The 19,128-nt window shown below is 41.2% G+C and overlaps 1 protein-coding gene across 8 annotated transcripts in view; it reads left to right on the plus strand.

Annotated features, from left to right (window-relative positions):
- The window catches only part of LOC139232504 (histone-lysine N-methyltransferase EHMT1-like), a 159,542-nt gene extending 143,145 nt beyond the window's left edge, over window positions 1–16,397 (plus strand). For all 8 annotated transcript variants that reach the window (XM_070862817.1, XM_070862819.1, XM_070862814.1 and 5 more), the window contains 3 exons: window positions 3,722–3,800; window positions 13,291–13,466; window positions 15,645–16,397. In XM_070862817.1, coding sequence (XP_070718918.1) covers window positions 3,722–3,800; window positions 13,291–13,466; window positions 15,645–15,828 — 439 coding nt within the window. In that variant the 3' untranslated portion in view covers window positions 15,829–16,397. The remainder of the gene's footprint in view (window positions 1–3,721; window positions 3,801–13,290; window positions 13,467–15,644) is intronic.
- Window positions 16,398–19,128: the final 2,731 nt, after the last annotated feature.

Below are 19,128 nucleotides of genomic sequence, written 5' to 3' on the forward strand. Positions count from 1 at the left end.
ACTTTTGAGGTCCTACTTTTTAATTTAGCTCCTAGCTCCCTAAATTCGTCTTGTAGGACCTCATCCCGTTTTTTACCTATATCGCTGGTGCCAATGTGCACCATGACAACTAGCTGTTTACCCTCCCTTTTCAGAATGTCGTGCACCCGCTCCGAGACATCCTTGACCCTTGCACCAGGGAGGCAACATATCATCCTGGAGTCTCGGTTGCGGCCACAGAAACACCTATCTATTCCCCTTACAATTGAATCCCCTATCAGTATAGCTCTCCCACTCTTTTTCCTGCCCTCCTGTGCAGCAGAGCCAGCCACGGTGCCATGAACTTGGCTGCTGCTGCTCCCCCCTGATGAGTCATCCCCCTCAACAGTACTCAAAACGGTGTATCTGTTTTGCAGGGGGATGATCGCAGGGGATCCCTGCTCTACCTTCCTTGCACTGCTCTTACTGTTGGTCTTCCATTCCCTATCTGGCTGTGGACCCTTTACCTGCGGTGTGACCAACTCGCTAAACGTGCTATTCACGTCATTCTCAGCATTGTGGATGCTCCAGAATGAATCCACCTTCAGCTCCAATTCCGCAACGCGGTCTGTCAGGAGCTGGAGGCGGATACACTTCCCGCACACGTAGTCGTCGGGAACACCGGAGGCGTCCCTGATTTCCCACATAGTACAGGAGGAGCATAACACGTGTCCGAGCTCTCCTGCCACGACTTAACCCTTAGATTAACTTAAATTGGCAACAACAATGCTAAAAGGTTACTCACTGATATAGAAGGGAAAAAAGAAAAACTACTTACCAATCACCAGCCAATCACTTACCCCCTTGGCTGCGACGTCACCTTTCTATTTCTTTCTACTACTTTTCTGCCTTCTCCCTGTAGCTGCACAAGCTGGGCCTTTATCGGCCTCGCGCCGAACTCACGGACTACCAACTCAGCGACGCACCTCGCGGCCTTTATAGGCCTCTCGCCGAACTCACGGACTCCCGACTCAGCGACACACCTCCCGACCTCGCGGCCTTTATAGGCCTCTCGCCGAACTCACGGCCTCCCGACTCAGCGACGCACCTCGTGACCTTTATAGGCCTCTCGCCGACTCACGGACTCCCGACTCAGCGACGCACCTCGCAGTCTTTATCGGCCTCTCGCCAACTCACGGACTCGCGACTCAGAGTAAACTTCTCATCAACTTGTTTATATATAAAGTGCAAAGTTATCAATACGGTATTGAGGATAAACCTTCATCCCACACACACAGACATCATTAATATTTCATTTAATTTTTAAATTTAAAAAAAAAAACAAGCTGTGCTGGTTTGCGATCATGGGCTCACTTCCAGGGTTGTGAGAGGGCCCCGAACCACTATGAAACATATCTTTCAGAATTTCAAAAGTACTAACTTTATTTAAAATGTTCAATTCAAAGTTGACCCAAGTCAGTTGTCAATGTGATATCTCTGTAACCCACTTCCCCCATTGTCCATTCAATCCCAATCCAGCTTTCGGTTCCTTCCCCCCTCTTCCTCTCCATTAGTTTGGTTCCTGTGTGTGTGTGTCTCCCCATCTCCGATATGGTTCCTGTGCAGGTCCTTTCCCCATCAGTTGGTTCTGTGCCGATTTGGTTACCACCTCTGTTTGTTTGATTCTTTTGGGTATTTTTGATTTTTTTGTGTGATTTCTAAGGTGCACATTGATGCTATTGAGGGAACGCAGCTTCTGCTGCTATAATTATGTATCGTGTCACTAAAATCTCGCTAAAGGTCTCGGGGATTTAGCTGCAATACGTGGTCGTTGCCCAAGGATATTGTCCTCGGTCTCTGACTGATGATCTCATTCAGCCCATTTACTTGTCGCACACATGTTAGAAATGAACTCTTCAGTTTTCTTAGAAAATATTAAATTCACTGGGCTGCTGGTTATTGGGCTCCCATACCTAAAATAAAAATGGGGCAGATGGCAATTTTACCCCCTGTTACCCCACTGGGTGAGTTCTCAATTGCTGCCTGGAGCTGGTTTCTCCCCGACCCTGCAGGCTGAGTCCTCCTGGGCAGCTCCTGACTTCTAAGCAGGTTGTCTGATTGTCCTCGACTGGGAGCCAAGGACAGGAAGATCTGAAAGAGGGAAGGCAGGAGAGATGCAGAAAAAAATTTAGCTTTTTAGAATTTGCCCTCCAGATGTTAGGATGCATGTAACTATCCAGGGGCCCAAAAGAGGCGAGGGCCCAGGGGCAGCACAGGCCAGCCCACACTGCGATGTGTGCGCACTAGGTCCGTGCAGCAGAGCTTGTCTCCAGTCATCTTGGTTAATCCTTGCCACTGGACCAAGACCTAGCTCTGTCGAGCCCGTGTGGTGGCTGGTGTGCACCAGTCACCACACGTTAAAAAAAAAATCCACGCACAGGCATCTTCCACCTTCACGATGTAGTTCGGGACCACGAACATTAGGTCCCTCATTGAAACACCTGTGAACTCATCCCTTTTCAGCATGGAAGCAAGTCATCCTCATTTCGAGGGACTGCCTATGATGATGATGCACTTCTATAACACATTAGGAACAGGAGGAGGCCATTCAGCCCCTCGAGCCTGTTCTGCCATTCTGTTACATCATGGCTGATCTCTACCTCAACCTTCATTTAGCTGCCTTGGTTCCATAATCCCTTGATACCTTTGCCTTACAAAACTCTATCAATCTCAGGTTTGACATTTCAGTTGATCTCATTTATTCAATTAGCCTCAACAGCTTTCGGGGGAATGAAAGTTCCCGATTCCCACTCCTCTGTGATGCCTCCAATATAAAAAGTGTCTCACAAACAGGTGCAGGCTAATCAGTCATTGAGCCACTTGGGAGAGCTGAAGGGAGAGTTTATATAAAATGCCACAGCCGATGGGATGAGAGCTTTTTTTAGGGACTTAAACAGATGTCTCAGTGCCAGAATGTTGATTGCTGCCCCGCGCTGGGTTGTGAAGAACTCACTTTGAGTGGAAGCAAGTCTGACTCGATTTTGAGGGACTGCCTATGATTATGCTGGAAAAATTCCAGTTGAGTAAAATAAATGGACGACTTGCCCAAAGGGAAACATGCTTGTAAAAGTCGATTTGCAGCCTTGAGGGGTGTTTCTCTTAAAGCAGCATCTGGAGAACTTGGCAACCTTGTGCATGTTTTTCTTCCAATGGGCCAATAATGGCATATTCAGATATGACCCCTTATGAAGATGACTGTTGTGGCTCACAATTGCCTTCATTGGCCATGAGTTTGTACATCTTCCCATCCAGTGAAATACATGATATTTCAATCTTCTCTCTGATATATTAGTGAAAGGGTGGCTGAGTGAGCCTGATGAAAATTACTGGTGTGTTACTGTATCCTGTGGGTTGTTTGAAAGTGATGTTAATACAACCATAGTTGGCACATTGTCCTGGATTAATTACTTTGCAGCATGCCATAAATTGCATTGTATTAATGGAGATGATTATTCTTCATATGTTCATACTGGAAACCACTAGAAAACATTATTAGATATGTGCATCACTGATCTGACTTTTAAAGCCTATGTCAGATTCCAATACAACTGGGAGGTAAGATAAGATAGCTAAAATAGTATTGTTAGCCAGATATTGTGACCAGATTATTTTATGTTCCAGCAACCATATTGGCCAATACGAAACTAAAAGTGGTACGTTAATCAGTAAAAACAGTCTTTCAAACAATTTTTCTTTGTACAAGGTATGTTGGGGAACTTATAACAGATGCAGAAGCAGATGTGCGAGAAGATGACTCCTATCTTTTTGACCTCGATAATAAGGTACTCATTTTGTCTCATGGCCTTTCTGTGCTAGATCAATTGTACTTCCTGTGTTATTGCCACGTCACATTAAGGTTTGATTTACAAATTAGTTTATTTAACGCTGACTCCCAAACTCTGAATTGTTGTCCCTTTTTCTTGAAATGAGAAATGCTGCTTGGTGAGCAGAAGAATTACAAAGAGAACTTGTCAATAAAGAAAATGAGCAAGAATAATGAGCATAAGATGGAAAAACTGCATAAGTGCAATTTATATATCGCCCGATGCGCTGTCATTATTTGGTTATGAATTATTGTACTGAATGCAGATAGATTCATATTAACCAAGAATGGAAAAATTTCAACAAAATCGATTGTAACATTAATTTTCATGTGCAAAGTTATCGTTATTGAAAGCACCAGAGCATGTAGATCACAAACTTTGAAAAATGGCTCTCCCCACCACAGAGAAACCACAGCTCCTGTGGGTCTTCCACACACAGTTAGGATCCACTGCACTGATGTGAGGAATAAAACCTGTGAGCAAATGGTTACACTGGAAGTATGACGAGGTTGACATCCAGGTTGATGTGCTGTGTACTGAATTAGTGCTGAACTTTGCTGGCTCATTGCCTCCAAATCTAAGGCAGGCTGAGGTGCCAATCTGCATGATTTCCATTTCATCTGCTCACTGACAGGTCTGGTCACCGATCTCTGTGGGGTTTCTTCCAGCTGTGAGAGAGAGATCCAAAATAGCGATCCTCCACAGGGAAGCAAAGGACAATCTCTCTTGTCAACTGCGATTTTTTTTTTCACATTTAGCTGAGGAAGTACTTGATTTTGAAATTATTGTTGCTATAGATGACCTTTTTACAAAAACAGATTTAAAGAAAGTTGCATCCAAAATATGAGTATATATTTTGTGTTGTTTGATCTTGGAGGTTTCAGCAACTTCCCATTAAGTTCAGCTTTGAATTATTGGGGCTGAATTTGCGGTCGGAGGCGGATGCCTCTGACCTGCAAAAAAAAAAAAAAAATCTACGAACTTACCTGGTGGTTTAGGAGGTTTGGTGACTTGCACTCCTAGGCCCCTATGCGTAGGCTTGTGTAGAGGCCCACGTACCCCAGGAGCGCATTCGGCTCGCAAGCGCCCCTGGGATCACATGGGCTTGCCCAACCAATCAAAAAACTCCCATAAGTATGACTGGGGATCACAAAAAAAAATACCTCTACACATCAAATAAATTTTATACAAAATTACGTATTAAAATTGCATTTTATAAAATATTTAAAACAAAAATGTAATTTTTTGAAAAACAAATTTACATGTTTTAACGGGTCTAACAATAAACTTACCTTATTGCACAGGGTTTTTAATGTGTAAATGAATGAAAAAAAATTGTTTTGTGTTTTTTTTAAAACTATTACGCTTTTACCAGGCCTAAGAATTTCACGGGCAGAAGTTGGGCAAATAGCCCAACTCTCCGCCCGTGGAGGCTCATTTCCGTCGGATTCTTATGATCTGTTTAAGAGAATTCTTCATAGATCGCAAGTTCTGGGTTTTAGCACATGCCTAAACCCAGAATTTGCGTAGACCCTGCTGGTGTGTGTACACCTCGGTTTTTGTAAGAAGGGTGTCATGCCAAGTTGAATTAGAAAAGACACTGAAGTACCAGTAATCGGGGTCCTCCTGTGACCTGGGAGAACAGGGAAGAAGGCCTGGAATCTGGCAGTACTGGGATGGGGGCTTTGAAGGAGATGCTGGACAGATGTTGGGATGTAGAATCATTGGATGGGAGGATCTGCGAGCATGGTGAAGGAGGTCTTAGGATCTCTGAGCATTAAGGTAGTTCCGAGATTGTATTTATATATTACCGTTACAACGTAGTAAAACATCCCAAGGCGCTTTACAGAAGTATTATAAGATTAAAAAATTTGACACCGAGCCACAAAAGGAGAAATTTCGGGCAGATGACCAAAAGCTTGGTCAAAGATGTAGGTTTTAAGGAGCATCTTAAAGGAGGAAATAGAGGTTAAGGCAGGGAATTTTTAGAGCTTGGGGCCTAGGCAACAGAAAGCATGACCACAATGGTTGAGCGATTATAATCAGGGTTGCTCAAGAGGGCAGAATTAGAGGAACGCAGATATCTCATGGGGTGGGGGGGTTGTGGGGCTAGAGGTGATTACAGAGATAGGGAGTGCCGAGGTCATGGTGGGATTTAAAAACAAGGATGAGAATTTTGAAATTGAGGCGTTGCTTAACTGCCTGCTAGTATTGTGTCTGGTAGCATTGGGGGCTAATGAAAGTATTAAAAGGCACAAAGGCAATTAATTGGGTAAATAATCAGAATACTCTGGTTTGTAATTAATAAAATTTTGTTTGAAATTTTAATTTCGACAATATTTTTGTTGCTGTGAAAAAATGGCAGATAAAAACATTTTCAAAAAGCATTTTACGTGATTCAATTGGTTTATCAGCAAACTGTCATAGCAGAATGTTTACCAAGAAGTATTTATATCTTTTGATCAGGTTTTCCCAGTACACCAGTCATTTTCAACTTTAAATGTTGGCACAAAAGCTGAAAATTGTGAGACAGGTAGTGATTTATTGACAGGAAATGTGATTCACATGCTGGATTTTGTTGCACACTAAGTTGGAGAATATCGTTTCACCGGTTTGTGTTTTCTTTGTGTTGCTGTTTTTCCTCTCTCGTTCCCCTTTTGCTTCGGTCTCTTGCTCTTCTGCTTCTCTCCCTCGACTCTTTGTGCTTGGTTTGGTGTGGCGGCTAAAGGAACCACCAATGGCTACAGGCTGCAGTTAGATTGAAAATCTCAAGCCCTTCTGTTTCCTCCTACCTCCTCACTCCCATTACTACCTGTTCAATTCCTGTATCCTCTCTTTCTCCGCCCACCCCCCCCCCCCCACCCCACCCTTGCTCAGCTGTCATTCACCTCACTGCTAACTCTCCATCCACTGCCCCATCCCACTCCTATTTGCTTCCCCCAAGGACAGGCAATAAACAGCCAGAGGCCCCGCACCCCATTCTGTTTTCCATACTCTCCTCCTTCCTGCTCACTTTTTTATCTGTTTCTCTCAGACTTGTGTGATTTCAAAATGCAACCTTTTTTTTAAAAAAAAAGGAATCCGGTGGAATTAGTAAAGACATGATCTGCCTTCCTCCTTTTTTCTCTGTTTATAGGCGCTAACAATTAAAAGCCTGGTGTCTCAGCTTTAAGCACCTGCCTTTTCTGACTCTGGTGAAATAATTGACGGTTCAAAAACAATTTTCAAAATTGAATTATTAGCATGAAGAAAGGCTCTCGCTTGCACTCTCTGACCTATGTGCCAGTGTCTCTTGTGTGTATCTGACTGTCTCTCCTGATTTTGGGCATTAGGAATCACAGTTCCAGTGGCAAAACAAAATGGCAACCAACATTTTTTTCAATGGAAAATGTATGCACAACATTTTGAGCGATTTGTTGGAGACGTCGCTGCAGGGCAGATCATGCAATTACAGGGTGACAAAATTACAGAAGCCAGCCCCATCATAAAGAGAAATAGAAATTTATAATGGTACAAAGTTGGCATAACAGTGTGACAACAACAGGACATAAAAAAACTTGCACACCGATGTAAGATTTAAGTATCATTTTTAATATGGTGAATCAATGGGCTGGATTTTAAAGAGGAAGACAGGTTGCGGGTAGCGGGTGCTCAGAGGCGGTCGGGAAACCCAAGAGGCCGGGTTTCCCGCAGGCCCTGCAACTTTTAACAGCAGGGCCTGAGTTGCATGCAAGGCCTCACATCCCTTGCATGTGCCAGGTGGAAAGGTTGGCTTGGCTACAGGCGGGTAGGTCTGCAGTACTAGGCCGCACAGAGGAGGGATCAGGGGGTGGGGTTGGGGGCGGGGGGAAGCGGAGATCACTTCGGGGCTGGCCACCAGAGAATCGTGGCTGGCCTCAGGATGAACGCGGGGGGGAAGCAGTGTCCGTGAAGGCAATCGGAGACCTCGTGAGAGAGTCTCCGATTGCGTGGGTTGAGTTAGGTAGGGACCCTGGATCCAGAAGCTGGGTGTAACAGCACTTACCTCCTGGATGCAGCAGTCCTTGCCTTGCTGTATTTGCAGGGCTTTACGAAGTGTGTTAAAAACCCATCCCGATGCAATTAAAAACGAAATGGAGGTTAAAACAGTGGCTTCCGTCCTTGTAATATTTCAATTGGTGTCCTGTCTCCTGGCAGCGGGTTGGGTGCCTGTTCCCATCCTTCCTCCATTCTAACCGGAAGTGGGCAGGTTGGGGGCGGGTCCAGGTCAGGAATCCGAATCTTAACAATTTAACTACCTCCACGCTCCAAACCCACCTGTTTTTATATGTTAAAATTCCCCCCCAATATGTGTGATAGTAATTACCTGCAAAGCTTAATGTCTTTCGCAAGAATAGTGAAGAAGCTGACACAGTAACAAGAGCACTTCAAATGGATTTACCCTTTTTTAGTTGTATTTAACAATTTGAAAAAATAATTGCATGTGGTAAGGAAGATAACGAATAGTGCTGCCACAATTAATATATCAAAATCACTGAGAATTTCATCAAAACAGCACAAGCCAAGCATCCCCTAATATACAATGTTATTGACATCAAGCCATGGCATTGACAGAAGGTGCAGTAGCTATGATTGCTTCAGCTTCTTGTTTTGGATACTATGAACACTTAAAAGGAAAGGGTGTGGGTGTTCTTGCTGATTACTTGAGTAAAGTGGAATTACTATAAACAATGTGTTTAATCAGCCATCTGGAAATCAGGTCTGCACATTTTTTTAAAAGATTAATAATTTTCTGAATGGTGCAAATGGTTTTGAAAATTAAATATTTTTTCTTGTTTAGAATAAAAATGGAATATGTGAGATGGGCATACTGATGCTTGCTTGACAATTGACTAATATTTTAAGACAATTCTCAAAATGGTGTTGAATTCCACTGCTTTTTCAAATTTTAAATCTTAACATCGAAATTGAGGACGATTAGTGAATCAGTTCTTACTCTTATACATGTGTGCATTTGTAGCTCCGATTAGGAGGCGGAGAAATGGTGAATAAAATGCTCTCAAATCAAGCAACTTTTTTGTGATTTTGTACGTTGAGTAATGTGTAATTCCACTGTATAAACACACAAAAATTGTACTAATGGGAACAATGTGTGCAGTCCTCCCCTGCCCATTAGTTACAAATGTTATTATAGATAAAGAATTGAAAAAATGAGAAGAAAAATGGCACTAATGAAATGAGTAAAATCAGAGACCATAATAAAATGGAACGAGAAAAAGGGAAAACTCAACATATGAAAGGAGAAAAACTATTCTAAGAGGGAACAAAGGTTTATCCCAGAGCAACTTAAAATCCCAACATTAACCTTTCTAGAAACCATCATTTTATAGGTTTTCAGACTCTATTTGGAAATTGAAAAATATGTTGGTATTTGTTGCAAGATTGTATTGGTTGATATGATCGAACAAATTGATGTGTATGATCAAAGTAAAGAACAATGTTGTTTGAACTTTATCCAGTGTTTTCTAAGAAATCAACACTTTTCACATGTAGGAGTTTGCACAGGATGCAGGATTAAATATCTATTAGAATACAAGATAGAATATGTGTATTACAGTGTAAAGGGTGAAATGTTTTTAAAATCTCAGCAAATTGATCCCCCCCCCCCCCCCCCGCTGACTTGGAGTCACTCTTGTCGCTGAATTTCTTCCCCCCCCCCCCCCCGGGTGAGTTTCTTGCAGCTTGTGCTTATGACTTAAATCTCAAAGGGTGTTGGAAGATCTATTTATTACCCTTCGTACTTACCATCAGGAATGGCAGGAGTTAATTTCCTGTAGTTTTATAGCTTTTATGTTGCATATCCATGGTGATGTTTCATCTCTTTGATGTTTTGTGCTTATTGTTACTTAATTACAAACCTTACCCATGTGCTTCGTCCATCCGGACATGAAACCAAATTGTTTATATAAAAAGGCATGAGGGAAATAACTTGCAGCTAGATTGGGAGAAAAGGATGATTAAGTGCTGAGAGGTTTCATGATAATGTACTGACTCAAAACCAGCTCAGGTATGTCTTTAATTTGCTCTGATCATTCATTTCCATATTTGTGGAAATTCCCTGGGGGAAAAAAAGTCAACTATGCCAGATAGCAGATCTTCATAGCGTCTGACCTGGTGACTTTGGCACCTCCAGAGATGCCTTTCATTGTTTTAATGAGGCATAGACTTACCTGTGGAATTCGTAAAACAAAAACTAACCTTTCCACTTGGAAATAGAAGCATACAGCACATTGTACCGTTGCCAACTTTTTGAAAGAGCTATCCAATTAGTCCCACTTCCTTGCTCTTTTCCCATAGCTCTGCAAATTTAGTTCTTTTCAAGTATATATCCAATTCCCCTTTTCAAAGTTACTTATTGAATCTGCTTCCACCACCCTTTCAGGTGCAGTGCATTTCAGATCACGACGACTTGGTGCATTAAAAAAAATTCTTCTCCTCCCCTCTGGTTCCTTTGCCAATTATTTTTAATCTGCGTCCTCTAGTTATCGACTCTTCTGTCACTGGAAACAGTTTCTCATTTACTCTATTAAAATCGTTACTAATTTTGAACACCTCGGTTAAATCTCCCCTTAACCTTCTCTGCTCTGAGAACAATCCCAGCTTCTCTATTCTCCACAATAATTGGCAAAAACAGCCTGAATGTAGCATTTTTGGCCCCAAGTTTCCACATGATTTGCTCCTGATTTTTAGGAGCAACTGGTGTAGAACGGAGTATCTTAGAAATCGGAATTCTCGTCATTTAGTTTGCTCCAGTTCTAGTCAGTTAGAACAGTTTCACTTTGGAACAGAATTTTATTTTTCAAAATGGGGCGTGTCCGGCCACTTACGCCTGTTTTCAAAGTTTCGTCAGTGAAAACTTACTCCAAACTAACTTAGAATGGAGTAAGTGAAGATTTTTGTACGCTCGAAAAAACCTTGTCGACACTTTAGAAAATCAGGCGTAGGTTACAAATCAGGCATAGGGAATGGTGGGGGGGGGGGGGGGGGGGGTGGTTTAAAGGGAATTTTACAAACATTAAACACTTAAGTTTTACAAATAAAGAGCCATCATCAATAATAAATGATAAATACATCAATAAATCAACCAATAAATCAATCCAAAAAAATTAATAAGAAATAATTTTTTTTTTAAATCAATAAATAAAACATTTTCTACTTACTGACCGCAGCACCGGGAGCCCTCCAACAGCGTGCTGGGATGTCAGTGTGTCTCTGTCAGTGTCTCTATCTCTCTGTCTGTCTGTGTGTGTCTCTCATTCGCTGTCTGTCAGTATCTGTGTTTCTGACAGCTAGGGGAGAGGGAGAGAGTGGGGGGGGGGGGAAGGGGCGAAGGGGGAGAAAGGAGATGGGGGGGCGGGGGAAAGGAGATGGGGTGGAGGGAGGCTGAACGGGCCGGGCCCAAGACTTCGGGCAGGGCCCGTCCCCAGCACCAGATTTACAGGTAGGTGGTGTTGGGTCGGGAGGGAGGTCGGTTCGGGTCGGGGGGAGGGAGGGAAAGAGAGAGAGAGAGAGAGGGAGGGAGGTCAGGTCGGATCCAGTCTGGGGGCGGGGGGGAGCGGGAGTCGGGTCCGGTCCGGTCTGGGGTGGGATGGGGGGTGGAGGAGTCGGGCGGGAGTCAGGTCGGTGTCGGGTCCGGTCCGGAGGCGGGAGTCGCGTCGGGTCGGGAGGAAGTAGGAGCTGGCCGTGGGAGGAGCCTTATTCACGCAGCCCCAGTGAGGCCATTCGGCCAGGGCTAGGGGCTGCGTGCTTCGGGCTCCTCCCACACAGTTTCGGGTGCCTGGAGCTGCTGCACCTGCGTGCCCACTGTAGCGCGCATGTGCAGAGGTCCTGGCACTGTTTTCAGCGCAGGGACCTGGCTCCGCCTCCTACAGCTCGTGCTGCGCTGCGCCGAGGACCTGCAGGGAGGTGGAGAATACGGAGGTTTTTTTTAGACGCACTTTGTGGCGCGAAAAACGGGCGTCCAGGTCGGGACTGCATCGTTCTAGGCGCGGCTCGAAACTTGGGCCCATTGTGTGCTGTTAATTTGTTACCAAGTGGTTATAATTTCAGTTTTGCTTTAAGTATCATGGCAAAATTGTATAACCTGGTATTGTTGCCTTCAGTTAATAGAATTCAATGAAAGGGACAATTGAAATTAACACATGCAAATCTTTACATTCAAAAGAATGTCTTTTTTAAAGTACACTAGGTTTGTCATTTAAAAGAAGCATATTTGCATCCTGGTGGGTAGAGTGTGTTATAATAAACCAATGAGTTATCCATCGCCTCCTACAGACATGCACACTTTAATTTTCCAAGCATTGAATTTACCATTCTGTAGTTAACAATTCTCTTAACCATCATATTACTAAGTTGTGGCTCGTTGTCAAATTTATCTGTTTTGTCTTGTAATTTTGTTGTGAAGCGCCTTGGGATGTTTTACTATGTTAACTTGTATTTATATAGCACCTTTATTAAGTTCTAAACATTTATTTTTTTTTTAGTACATTTTATACCTGGTTATATTCTAAATACTTGAATTCTGATTTAACACTTCTGGGTAAACTACTGAAGTAGAGAAATCTCTGATCTTTGTAATTATTTTCAGATTTTTTTTCCTTTTCTGTGCTTATCAAAGGCATGGATTATTGGTGGTGGGGCATATAACACTTTCCATTCAGGCACCCAGTGTCAGCATCAAGTACGAGTAAAGCTTCCTCTACTCAGTCATAACTTAAGAGTGCTTTATAATGCACCATTATGCCATTTTGTTGCTCCCATACCAACCTGTGTAAAATAAAACATTATTTAACTAAACAGTGCAATTTTAAAATTAATTTTTGGTGAATTGTTATGGATACACTTCAAATCCTTATAATTCTGTGATAAGAAAACTGCCACTGAGATGTCTCGTTTGCACCAGAAGTTGATATTTTTGCTCATGATCTGTAGCAAATCCCTTTGTATATGTTTATCCAGAATTTTTAAAAAGGTAAGTTTGCACATCCCATCAGACTTTGAAATAAGATTCTTAGATTGTTGCACATATGCATTATGTCTGATGTCAAAGTCTCTCCATCCTGTGTCTATTCTTAAAAAGCAACAGCCTGGTTGCCTCAATAATTTCATCTGATTTTATGGCAGATATTTAAGGGCAGGTAAATCATCTAATCTACAGATGTATTTGGCAAAACATAATAGATGTTTTGATGATGAATTCCAGAGGTTTATGGAGGTGGTCAACTGTTGCTTTTGAGCTTGTGTACAAGTTGACAAAAACCGGGAAACAAAATGGGAAAGTGCATTGATTCTCTGAAGTACTTCACACTATCCATTCTGAGCATACACATTCTAAATTCCACTTCAATTACATTCCTGGTATGTTTAACTGAGAAGGGATAACCAAATACATATTTGTGACTTTTTTTAGGAAGGGGAGGTGTACTGCATCGATGCTCGTTACTATGGAAATGTCAGCCGCTTCGTAAACCATCTGTGTGAGCCAAATCTGATCCCTGTGCGCGTTTTCATGTCACACCAGGATCTTCGTTTCCCAAGAATTGCATTCTTCAGCAGTAGAGACATCAAGTCTGGCGAGGAACTCGGGTAAATATTTAACACTGGTTTTCCAGAGCTTTTCTTCAGATACCTAAATAGACAGAATTTTCTAAAAGTACCACCCCGTTAACATATAGTGCCAGTAGATTAGAAATGGGCCAAAAAGGTGCCCATTTTCAAAAAGTGTGACTAGGCATGCCCAACTGCAGACCCATTCAATCCTGTAAAATAATGAAATCAATTTATTAGGAGTAAACGCGAGGATTATATGTTTAATAATAACCAAGTAAATAGCAGTCAACATGGCAGGAGATGATTCTGTTTGGCCAACAGTTTTTGAGTACTGTGTCCAGTTCAGGTCACTGAGACATGAGGGAGGTTTTAAAGCATTGGGAAAAAAGCCACTAGGCGGCACCCTAGTTTGAGGTTTGAGTTACGACGAGAGATTGGAGAAACTTGCGCTTTCAAACCATGAAGAGAGACATCTAACAGAAGTATTTGACGTAGATAGTCCTGCCCACTTAAAACCATGTGATCAGTGGCCAAATAAGCATCCCTTAAACAGATTGCTTGAACCACTCAGAAAATGCCAGAATTCAGCTCAGTTAACGTAGGCAGTGCATCACTTTTATTCGAATAAGGTGCGAACTGTATTATGGACCACCTTCTGCCCAAATAAAGTTGAGTTACAGGTTGAGTTGCTTGTTTGGAGTTTGTGATGCATGTGCATGTATGGAAATTTAAAAACCTTTTAATCTGCTCTTTCAGAAGATGGATGGAAGGTATTTATGTTCTCAGCCTATAAATCTATGAACATTAACAATCCATATTAACCATATTTCATTGATGTCCTCCAACTCGGATTGGAAGTCCGTAGAATGGAAATAGTTGTGCTCCTCTTGCTCATGCATCAACAAGTGATATTATTAGAATAACTTGAAAATACAATGCTAAATTTTAAGCAAATGTATACGTCGCTTTCTCTCATCACTGCTTCCTTTGGAAATGGTTATGCACAGAATATTTTGTGTTCTGCTCTCATTTCTATAAGAAGTGAATCACTAATTATTTTCACTCTATCCCTGTGCGGAGATTTCACTTACCGCATCCCCATAGTGGCACAGATAGCTTAGATAGAAATGTTGGAGTCTGAGAAATGATTTTCTTGTCTCAATTATCTAAAAACAAGCAACTGGTAATTGTCTCTCTTCGTATCAGGAACGATCTGTGTCCCTATAAGCATTCATGAACTTCTATTTTAACACTTAGCACATTTTTAAATATATATTTTCACCTAGCTTTGGAAGAGATTTTTTTCATCAGATACTTGGCTTCTTTCAATGTTGAGTGCCCTGAAAGTTAAATGTTATGCACATGTGCACACTGTGTTCTAACTTCAATAAGCTGTTTGGGGAGTTGGATAGGGGTAGCTGGATTCCTGGGTTGAGGCCACTATATGTCCACTTTAGAGAAGGAGACAAGTTAGGATGATGCATGGCAAATCAATCTCCTTTCAGTTTGCCTGCTCCACAATATTTGGAGTGTGGTGTTTTGTTGATGGGCCAAAATGTCCACTTTTTGTTTTTCTTGTCCATGCTCAAACACAGACACAAACTGGACAAGAGACCTACAAAAAGCCCAAGATTAGTGCACTGAAAGATTATTAATAGCATATTTTAATATTTCAGATGCAGTCTTCACTTTTCTCTTGACTTGCTGTACAGTATAGGTGAAGATCTTTGTTGCTGAGGGATACATTTAATGTTTAACCTCTGCTTTGAAATGATCATCTATGTCGACCAATTATGCTGCACATTTTGGTTCACTGAAATGCTTTCAGTGTCAGTGATGCAAAATGAGAAGTAACCTGAAGCTCAGACTTGCTTTATGCATCAAGTGGGCTGGGATTACTCTTGGGATGCTTGGTTATTCACTTACATAAAACATTCCAGTGGGTTTGATGCATTTTGTAGCAGTATGAACCAGCAGTATACCTCTCTAATACTGGTTCATACTGCTCCAAAGAGAATACAGATGATAAATGGACACCTGCAGTATAAAAGTGGTCAATTTAGGTTAAGTGATGAATGTAGTGTTGGAAATCAGCATTTGCAGGCAGCTTGCAAAATAACAATGCTGTTCAGAGGCAGTAAAGAGTTGCATGAGGGAAATTATTGTTTTTGTTTTAAGGGGCACTTTTAACATATTGCTGTATTTGTTTCTTAGTTTTGACTATGGAGACAGGTTCTGGGACATCAAGAGTAAATATTTTACCTGTCAGTGTGGTTCAGAGAAGTGCAAGCATTCAGCTGCTGCCATTGCTCAGCGACAAGCCACAGTGTCTCAATTGGAAGCACAACAAAACGGACTCCCAGACACCAGCTCCGCCACATCCGCCAATATTTCTTGACATGCTAATTCAAACCTGGACCACGTCGGGCTGTATTGAGAGAAATGGCTCCACTTGTGTGAACAGACTTCTTGAAGCACCAGCTCAGCAGTACTGATAAATTCTTCCTGCGAATTGTCTGTCTAGATATTGACGATAGGACATTTAATAAATTGAACTTTTGTTATAGTGAGGGCCAACAGTTATGGTGCTGATTATTGTGTGATTTTACTCCTAAGTAAAACTCGCCTCAAGATTGTATAAAGGAACAACCTGTTTTTAACATGAATTCAAGTAAAACTTTTTTTACATGTAGTAGCATTAGTAATAGTAAAAGTAGTAATAGTTTGTCTTTGAATTTGCCATCTGCTGTTGATGCGTGATGGTTGGACGTTAAAAACGCCATTTTACATAAAATTTTTAAAGGTCCTTTAGTGCAGGTCAGTTTTTTTGTGCAAGTCCTTCAAGAACTTTACAGAGATATTACTGTTTGCATTCATTATAATTTTCAACGGTTTTAAGGGCATTTATGCTTGATCCATTAGTGTTCTGAATTTGTATGCAAATCTTGCTCAAATGTTATAAATAAAAGCAGTTCGTAATAGATTTGTAAAGTGTGCAAATGCTTATTTTAAACTGATGTGACTACATTGCTTAAGAGAATATAGTCCTAATGTAGACAATAACTCCTTTATTATGGTGGAGTTCAATTTGTGGCAGCTGAATATAAAATATTTATCGAACATTATAAAGTCATGCAAACAAGACTTATGAAATGACCAAGCCTACATGTGAAAGTCAAGGCCTTTTTTCTGTTGCCACCTATAGATGGAACAGAAAAATTGAAACTTTTTTTTAAGGCACATTTCTGTTGTAGTCAAATTCTATGGATTGAAATAGTCGACCAGTGTTCACCATGTATGCTGTTGCCAAATACATTTGATGTATTCTGTTTACAGTATTGGTATTGGGTTGCAGGCACATGGGTGCACCATCACCTCCAAGGTCCCCTCCCAAATCGCACACCATCTTGACTTGGATGTATATCGGCATTCCTTCATCGGGGTCAAAATCTTGGAACTCCCTCTAACAGCACTATGGGAGTAATTTCACCACACAGACTGCAGCAGTTCAAGGCGGCGGCTCACCATCACCTTCTCGGGGCATTTAGGGATGGGCAATAAATGCTCGCCTTACCAGTGATGCCCACATCCCATGAACAAAAAAAAAAGTGTGCCTTAATTACAATAGCCAGAGAGCAAAAACATTTAAAATTCCTTACAATGTGCCATTCCAGATTCTTCAATTCGGCAAAACTGGCTGCCATTGTATACTGTGACCGCATGGCTAACTGAAGTGCATGTACACGGTGATGGTGTCTTTTGGTTTCTGTATGAAGTCATTAACTCAATTTCAGTTAAGTGTGTGCAAATATGCATTCGGAGTTCAAAAAAAGAGGAAGGGGGAGATCTTAGTGGCTTTTGTAATTTAGAGATATTCTAGACTGGATTTTTGTAAATGTTCCCCATCACTGTTTTTAAATATTGGCAACGGTATTCAAATTTCAAGAGATTCTTTCGGGCATGTTTTTGCTCAACTATAAGTGGAATTGTCAAGATGTGTATTAAACCAGAAGAAAAAATGATTTTAACAAATCATTTAAATATATTTCACTTCACCACACACTTCCCCCTCTCCCCACCTCCCCCCCCCCCCCCCCAAAAGAAGTTTCCAATAATGCTAAGCATTATGGACAGAGTCTTAGCGGGTAACTGTTTAATGTGTCATCGTTGCTTTTCTTAAATATTCCTTTTAAGTTAAACCTAATAAGTGGATAACCTTTTGGATGTCATCTATTACATATGTGAGGAGGATTCTTATAACTTGGATGCACAAAAAGTGTAGGTTAGGTTTGTTATGCTCAGTTTTTCAACCTTTTTTCCACTGTTAAATTGTGAGATTCTAACATTTTTCTCCTGATTTTCACCTCAAAAGGGACAGATTCATCAATCTGCTTGATTTCCTGAATTTGCCATTTGTGTGTGTGTTACACAATTTGGTTCATTTTACCAACTCTGTCTTGGAGCTAGAATCTGTTGTCTTATGGCACAAATTGTTTACATACCCTTAATTAAACTAGAAAAAAGGCTTTTAATTTATAAAAGGAAACCAATTAAATGAATAAACGTGCAATGGTTTTTGCTGAATTTTGTCAAAAACTGAAATTCTTCCCAATTTTCACCAATAAAATTAAAAATTTATTCCTCATGCCATGATTTTCACTAAATTGAAAACATCCATGAAAATTTAAACCTTGAGGCATCGCCTATTTCAACAAACTATTCTCAGGAACCACTGTTGAGTGCCTCATTGAACAGTGTTTCCTGTTGTGTCCTGGGGAAAAAAGATTTGTATGATCTCTTAGCCCAGGATTTCCTTTCAATGTTCACCCAAAAATGGCATAATTGTGACGCAGTGTTGATTTCCAGTGCAAATGATTGAGGAAATTCAGACTAAAGTTCAAGCCTATTCTTGCGCTAGGCTTGAATTTTCTTGATCCTTTCTGTCGAGTCTTAGAAACCTTCACCGGGACCCTCCATCATCAGTCTCAAAAGAACATACAACTCAAATTTGCTGCATTTATGCAGGAACAAAATGGGTGTAAATTTTCACCCAAAATTTAAGGCGCAAGGACTTCCAATCCTGGAATTCAAAACTAAAGACCATGAGGATTAAGCACATTAAAGTGAATCTATCAATAAATCGGTGAGTATTTTTCACAATAAAAGGCTGGAAACCACTTAAATTTTGTTGTTTGTGATCCGATCATTACTTTATACAATAAACAAGAAAATAAATCTCTCCAATCAGTGTCTTCAAATTTAATCCATTTGACCCAAGTATCGTACAAATCGTAGAATGCATATAGAGTGGAGTGCCCGCTCAACAGTAGTGTCATTTTGCTTCAAAAAAAACTTAAATAATTAAGTTTGACTAAAAGAAGTTTTGTAATGTTTCATTGATATTGAAGTTAAAATGATGATCAAGTTGGATGGCATCTTTGGGAGAGCTGTGAAACTACCCTTTCCCGCTGCTGTGTCAGTCCAGAAAAATAATCTTGTTTATATACATAAGTTATGGAGAGCATGCAAATGACTTTTCTCTTCCAACCCAGTGAACAAGAGTATTAGTAGATTAGGAGTGCTGTATGGAGATTTGACAGGGCAATGCTGGAATCATCCAATAAATCACAGAGGCAGAGGGCATTTTTATGTTACGTTTGTTAAAACTCTGGTGTAGACTAATTAGATGCTCAGGAAA

This window comes from Pristiophorus japonicus, chromosome 20, assembly GCF_044704955.1.
Source record: "Pristiophorus japonicus isolate sPriJap1 chromosome 20, sPriJap1.hap1, whole genome shotgun sequence".
Taxonomy (NCBI): domain Eukaryota; kingdom Metazoa; phylum Chordata; class Chondrichthyes; family Pristiophoridae; genus Pristiophorus; species Pristiophorus japonicus.